The 7,337-nt window shown below is 42.1% G+C and overlaps 2 protein-coding genes across 3 annotated transcripts; one reads left to right on the forward strand and one right to left on the reverse strand.

Moving 5' to 3' along the window:
* Nucleotides 1-1,067: 1,067 nt before the first annotated feature.
* Nucleotides 1,068-3,865, forward strand: LOC135606282 (uncharacterized). 2 transcript variants are annotated; one of them, XM_065097279.1, is made up of 5 exons: nucleotides 1,068-1,211; nucleotides 2,654-2,731; nucleotides 2,817-2,920; nucleotides 3,044-3,109; nucleotides 3,546-3,865. In XM_065097279.1, the coding sequence occupies exons 1-5, from the start codon at nucleotides 1,169-1,171 to the stop codon at nucleotides 3,732-3,734; spliced, it is 480 nt and encodes a 159-aa protein (XP_064953351.1). In that variant the 5' UTR covers nucleotides 1,068-1,168; the 3' UTR covers nucleotides 3,735-3,865. The 2 variants fall into 2 exon arrangements, with proteins under 2 accessions (XP_064953351.1, XP_064953352.1); XM_065097280.1 differs by having other exon boundaries at nucleotides 2,835-2,920.
* Nucleotides 3,866-4,503: 638 nt separating this feature from the next.
* Nucleotides 4,504-6,703, reverse strand: LOC103976682 (WAT1-related protein At1g21890). The gene is made up of 7 exons (XM_009391980.3): nucleotides 6,466-6,703; nucleotides 6,001-6,063; nucleotides 5,793-5,909; nucleotides 5,488-5,725; nucleotides 5,234-5,392; nucleotides 4,998-5,149; nucleotides 4,504-4,905 (listed from the first exon to the last, which is right to left on the reverse strand). The coding sequence occupies exons 1-7, from the start codon at nucleotides 6,654-6,656 to the stop codon at nucleotides 4,713-4,715; spliced, it is 1,113 nt and encodes a 370-aa protein (XP_009390255.1). The 5' UTR covers nucleotides 6,657-6,703; the 3' UTR covers nucleotides 4,504-4,712.
* Nucleotides 6,704-7,337: the final 634 nt, after the last annotated feature.

A 7,337-nucleotide genomic window follows, 5' to 3' on the forward strand; every position in this document is an offset into this window, starting at 1 on the left:
AAGTATCCCTCATCAAAAGATACAAGGTTCTCTTGAATTGTATTAGCAAACTTAAGTTGCCAAGTTTTATGGGGCTGGCATGGAAAGATTTGATTGCCTCAAACAAGTAAACATTAAAACATGAAAAAAAATTAAAATTCAACATTAACCCGTCAGGGCCAGGTCCCAAGCTTTTACCCCAACCGGGGCAAATTTAAAATTTTAGTGTCATCAGATTCTAAGGTAGACCATTGAACTTATCGAGTGGGGAATTGTTTCTAGACCTACAACAAAATTTTGATAGGAAATGTTTCCCTAATCCATCTAAACTGGAAACACCAGAAGGCTGATGGTCATGCAGATGATTTTTTTTGCAGCCGGTGACCAGCACGCGAAGATAAGTGTTCTTCAAAGTTGTTCACTTCAGACGAAATTAACAACAACAATTATCATCAAGATCCGAGATATATTTGAAATAGTGTAGGACTTGTTCCACAAGTGACGACATTGGAACTTCGACAAGGACAGCACTTTGATCACGTCCGCCTTGTTCCATGCGTCTATTTATATGAAACATAACTGAATGATAACAACGCTTTTACCATTATATGCTGACATTACCGGTTACATGAATTATACGAAGAGGATGTATCATCCGATCAGAGCAATCCTTGAACCCTAATCGATAGTTCTAGGCGAAAGTGGTCCTCTGAACGAGGGAATGCAACAAAAAAAAGAAATAAATCAATATGAGGAATCCTAACGCCACAAGCGAACAATTCAGGGGTGGTTTACGGATTTTGATCGAAGAGGAGAATGACTTACTTGGCAACGGAGCAATCTTCGAGCTGCTTCACGTCGTCCTGACCCTCTCCATCTCTCTCTCGATCTCTTGCGCCTCGACGACAACTCGAAGTGTAAAAGAAGAGATCGATTAGGTTACGAGGGACACGCGGTTCGGCTTCAGACAGGGTACGGCCTTAAGTACAAATCCTATTGGTCCAAATAAGTGTACCCCACTAAAACGTCGTCCCATGTCATAGAAAAACAATATCTGCTTGTTTGCAGCGAGCTGCCGCTGCTCCTCTTTTCGCATCCAACGCCCCTCTTTCCACTCTGACTGAGCTCCCAGCGGCGGCAAAGGCGGCCACGGTGGCGTAGAGATGGTGGTGGCATCTGGAACCAATTCATGAGCCAAAGAAATGGCCATCCGGAGGAGGATGGCCAACATTGTAAGCCTTATCCCCGCTCTTGTTAGATTTCGCAAGCACCATGTTTAGCGAATCTAGAGAGAACCAATGAAACCATCTCTAGTTCGGCGAATCTTTCCTCGTTTTTGATTCCTCCGTAGTTTTCAGCTTGGTACCAAAAAGTTTGATTTTTGATCGAACGATCGAGTTTGTGCTTGCTGCCCTGTGAATCTGAACCCTGTCGTCGCAATTCTGAGCGGTCTATCATGACCATTCCGTCCATCAATCTGAAAGGTCGTCATGAAGGCATTGTTGATCATCTCATTTTTGGTTTAAATCTGAGCGGGTAATGTGCGTTCAAACAATCAAAGTGGAATATTTTCTTATGCATGGTGAAAAAGAAATGGATTGCATTGATATTTCAAAAGGTTCGACGGATCGAGCTAGAACAGCAAACTTTTGACAGAATGAGAAGATCCATACCGCTATGTAGTTAATGATAAGATATTTTGTTCAGTTTCTTCCTGCAACCTCTTTTCTATGCATCATAAACGGAAAATTAAAAGAGGTTTATAACCTCTGGCGTTCCATTAGTTAATCTTCTTTCAGTATGAAGTTGATCATCTGGAAGGCAGCTAGGAAAGTGATAGATCCATTGCTCAGTTGTAACTTGTCTACCTCCTAGAGATTCCGTCAATTCTGTTGATCCATTTGAACATTCTCTTATGGTAATTCATGTATCTGTCCATATTTGTTCACATTCCATTCTCATAAGCCGTAAGCTGTGTCAATTCAACCAGTTGACCTTTCCTTTGTGCTAAAGAAAGTGCATGACTTTATTAACTCAGTATCGCATGGCATCCTTGCTTGTTTTATGTTGCCATGGAGTTTCTAGCTCTAATGGTCAGTGGATCCAACTGATTTCAAATTTTAATTGGTGTTTATTACTTATCATCATTGCCAATGATCTGTGCAAAAATACTCAACAGAAGGTTTTATCTGATGTAAACGTAGAAAAGAAAATTAGAGACATATTTTTACAATCAGGTGTTGCTTTTGTTTGTCCATACCATTGTGTCCTGCTTTTTTAAAGATAGACTGCGTCGGTGGATCAATCTCCTCTCCCACTCTTTTTAAGCCTGTGCTTTTTTGACCCATCGACACTGGTCACTGTGATGCCAGTGAGAAAGTCATTTGGTGATTACCATTATAGAATACCATACAAGTGCAAGTCTTTTATTTCGTATTTTAGAGCTCACGAGGCCTTTACAAAGTGCACAAATATGATTAAATTTCATGCACATATTTCTTCATCATTTCATCACTATATTTTATTAGTTCAATTTATTTTTTTCAGTGTAACCTCTCTTTCTAAATAGTATATTGGCCGTTGGATTATTTTACCCTGTATGGCAAACACATCTGAAGTATTTGACATTTTTGTGGGCTTTTAGATAAATATATCCTCTTAATGTCTTCTGTAGATATATATAATAAGCGAGAAGAGGATTTTCCATCTCTTAAAGAGTGTAATGACTATTTGGAAGAAGTTGAGGATATGAGTAAGTGTGGTATAACTTATCTTTCCCTATACATTACATGCCTAACATGCTAGTTGATCGTGTTTTGATTATGTTCTGTAACTAGCTTACAACCTAATTGAAGGAATTGATGTCGCTGCTATTGAAGCTAAGATTGCTAAGTACCAAGAAGAAAATGCTGAACAAATCATCAATGCCCGAGCACGTAAGGTAATTGGAGTATATACATCTCTTGGTACTATTTTGTGTTCTCTGATGGCATATTCTATTAGATAATCATTTCTAATAGTTACATGGCTAAGGTGTCGGTGGTGTTGTTATGATTTTGTACAGGCTGAAGAACTAGCGGCAGCACTAAAGGCAAGCCAAAATTTTGGTCAAGGTGATCCAACTGATGGGGTAAGTTGTGCACCTAAACTCAGAGGTACCTACAACCTGGAAAAAAAATGGCATTTATCTTTTTTTTTTGTCAAGAATTTATTTGGCCATATATGCTACTTCGTTGGTCAGATTCATATATCCTGTTTCCACCTTATGCTCTTTTGTCTACCAAGTACCAAACAGTGATGTAACCGATGACACCTTTTTTTTTTCTTCTCAAATTTCAATCATATTAAAACTTTCCATACCACCTTAAGTCTATATTAAATTTTGCTATGAGTATTTACTAGTATCTTCTGCTGGTTCCCACAAGAATGCACTTGTTTAACATACTGCATATTATTATTCTTGGTTGTTTACAAATTGCAAATGCATTTACGTCAACTCTATGTTTGTTTTAACATGTAATTGATTTTTTTACCTTGATCATCATCATCGTATTATCCAACCTCAGGGTGCTGGACCAAATGCTCAAGGGATCGATGTCGGCAATCAAGGGCAGTATGCACCTACCTCCATGCTCGGTGGTGTGCTTATGCAACCACGTCCTACAGGTGTGGCTCCACAGCCTGTCCCTGTCGGAGCCCCAGCTGATCCTCTGCAGGGCTATGCAACCGACGACGAGGAGACCACGAAGCTATGAGCTGGGAGAGGAGGCAGAGCTGGGGGATGGACAACCAAATCAAGCAAGAGGAGGGCACTCGAGGAAGCATTCGGTAGCATATGGATGCAGGAACCGTTCAGCAGCATAAGGATGTGAACTTGACCTGAAGAAGAGTTCAGTTTTCTTGTTATCGGTTCAAGATTGTTATTGTGATGTGATACAGTTTGATCTTGCTGAATTTTATCAGAAGTGAGATTCAGAATCATCGCGAATCCCTTCAAATTGATCCAACGGTGGTGATGTTTGCTAAAGGAACACTTCTTTTTAATTCATATGTAATTCATTGCTCAAAATGTTGCCCACATTCTTTTGTAATAAATTTATGGATTTGTTGAGTATTATTGTCATGCACTTCCATTCAAAAAGTGGTTGGGTCAAAAATGAAACAGCATGACTTTTCAATCAAAAAATCTGGAGAAATTATATGAGGCCTCAAGAGCAGTGTTCTTTTGCTTCCACTACTGGACCACTCATGGATATTATAACAAGGGAGAATCTAATTAGTTACCAGCTGAGCTAAATATGTTCTTTTCTGATCCAAGTTCATCTTCACATGTACGCAGAAGAAAGATTTCTCCTGCATTTAAGACCATTGTCTTCTCATCCAACACCCTCTTCTCAAGTATGTATGCATAGGCTTCACAAGAAGTTGGTCTCTATTGCCTCTTCTTTAGAACTCAAAACTCATTCAACTATGTTAGCAGATAACCGGTGCATCAAATCTCCATCAACAAAAAGAAAGTAAAGCTCATCAAAGGTGATCGATCATTAGGACCACTTCTCATTCCGCATCATGGAGATGACAGTAGATAAAAGATGGAGAATTATTGTGCATAGGATAATCTTCTGAAAGCAGAAAAGAAAGATGCATGGAGATTAGCCTCGACCGTGACAGCAACAGCTGCTGAGAGGCATCCTTATCCAGTCGTTGCCGTACATGCAGCAACACAACAGAGCTTAATTAATTCCGTCAGGTTTCTTCTCCGGTGGGATGTCTACAACAGTGACGTAGTCGATGGAGTTCGATATCATGACATCATCCACGGCCTTCGTCTTCTCACTGTTCTCTGTGGAGGTGTTCATCCGGTCGCTGCTCTTCCCCCATATAAGACAGTAAAGACCGATGACTATAACAACTGCACCAATCACCCTATCAACAGTTCCAAGTAGAACTCGAATGAGTTTTGGCAGTGTTTTGTGTGGCTATAGATGACAAAGAAGTGAAATGATTACTAGTCCTACCTCCCTAAAGAGATCTCCTCTGCTAGAATGATGGAGCCCATCACAGCTACTATGATCATGCAGAGAGGGTTGAAAGCAGTTACAAACACAGGACCTCTCTCCTTCATCACCACCCCTTGCAAGTAATACGCCACCCCTGTGCACATTATGCCCTGCAAAAGGGAAATCATTGTCAGCTCAAGAACGAGAAGGCAGTTCGATCTGCTGTATCATCGTTATTTGAACAAGCATCTTACGGAGTAGACCGCCGTGAAGAGTCTCATATCAAATCCTATCGACCAAGGCTTGGCGCCGCGTTCCATGAAGAGAGCAACTGCACCGGCTTGCCCCGTTCCCGTGAGGCATATCAAGGTTGTCAAGGAGAGCTCTGCAGGGTAGGACTTCAGCGTATGTGACTGCATGCACCACATCAACGATCACCATGCATGTATCGATCACCAGATTCTTGGCGGGCTTTTGCTTCGGTGGTGGGAGGGAGCATATTACATACCTGCAACACGAAGAACGCGGACCAGCAGCAGCAGCTAAACAGTAGCATGAGGGTACCGAGGAGCCAGTGAGTGTCATTCTGGGCAGCAGCCTCGGCTTGGAGGTGCCGTCCCTTGTTCCATATGAACTCGACGATCGGGCCTTTGTATAATATCATGATCAGTGCACCGATCACTGTCACCAGAGTCCCAATAATCTTAGCTTGACTGTGTCGTTTCTTGATGTCTATCTTCTCCATTCTGATCATGAAGCTGCAGCTCAGTTGCATTCCAATTATAACCGATAGATGAGAGATGGAGGATTCACCTTAAAACAAAGGCGTTCAGAAACGTGACTGCAGGCAGTATGTTGTAGAGAGCAGAGGAAAAGCTGGCCGATGTGTACTTGGTTCCCATGTAGTAGAAGTTTTGATCGAGAACTGGTCTGGATGAAAGTAATCCGACACATAAGAAGGTGATTTGATGACACTGTGTATTTTTAGCTAAAACAGATGTATGGTAAAGTCGATCGATACTCGAGTAGTCCGAGAGCCATAATCTTGAGGAAGATGGGGAGGGTCATCTTTGGCCTCACTTTCCTGTAGCGTGAAGCAGGAAGCAAACATCAGTGCTTGTAAGCTAAAAAACGCCCTCTCTTTCATCTTTCTAGCTCTATAAATTACTCGAGTTAGTGAAGCATGCAAGATTACTCAGGCCTCACTTGCCACTAGGCTTTTGCTAGTGGTGCCTTATCGCCAAAAAGGTAATCAAAAGCATTCTTTTGCTGACCTTAGAAAGGCATGGAAAGTAACAGCATTCTTTTGCTGATCTGAGAAAGCATTCTGCTGCTGGAGAGACTGCAACTCCATGTTCCATGAAATGCATGGTTTATTTCACTTTCTTTGTGCTATAAGTTCATAGATGTTGTTCATTCCTTGGATTCTTCGCGTGTTCTTAAGAGAGAGAGAGAGAGAGAGAGAGAGAGAGCGAGAGAGCTCAACCTTTCGAACCAGAGTGCAAAGGGAGCGACGACAGCAGCAGCGACGGCGTTCCGGTAGACAACAAGCACGTAATGGCTCATGCCTTGCTTGAGCGAGGCCACGGAGACGACGAACATGCCGGCGTAGCCGAACTGCAAGAAGACCATGGCCACGTACGGCTTCACTCTCCTCCAAACCTCACCAACACCCATCTCAATCGTCTTCTTCTACTCTAGTACTATCACCCCGCACACTGCATGCAGAGATGGAAAGCCTAACTCAGCCATTTATAGATAAAAGGAAGACGTATCCCTTACGTACTCCATCGACCACAAAAGCTTCGTTCATCTCTAAAGTGAAAAAAAAGGCTACTACCATCCTCCATTATGTTCATCCAGAAACGGCTCCAGATTAAAGTGCCCATTCCCAGGACAGGAGCAGTTCCGTCTTCAAGATCCATAATTCTCAAAGGGACTTTAAAGACTCGATGCTTTCTCCACTTCTTTTGGTGTATAAAATTGCATGTATTGCACGATGACGACTCAAAGAGACATCAAGTGGAAGCAAAGAGGTAGTGCAGTCTGATGAGGTCCGGCCTTCTGTATCTGATGGCCACAAGTCGAGCAGTATCTTAGACTGTTGCTTATCCGATTACCTCACCGGTGTTGGATTTGTGGCCATCATCTTATCATGAAGGGTAAGAACGGAAGGAAGATTATAAAGTGCACGCACAATAATGTCGTGGAGGTGAAAGCTTCTGCTCTGTTCTGGAAATCTGCTTTCTTTCATTTTGGAGAAGTAAAAGGCTGGAGTTATCCGATACGTAATGCACTGACCGCTGCTTGTAGAAATCACCTTATCCATGCATGCAAGCTCTTTGGGGCACAGACCTG

Source organism: Musa acuminata, chromosome BXJ2-2 (genome assembly GCF_036884655.1).
Source record: "Musa acuminata AAA Group cultivar baxijiao chromosome BXJ2-2, Cavendish_Baxijiao_AAA, whole genome shotgun sequence".
Lineage (NCBI taxonomy): Eukaryota > Viridiplantae > Streptophyta > Magnoliopsida > Zingiberales > Musaceae > Musa > Musa acuminata.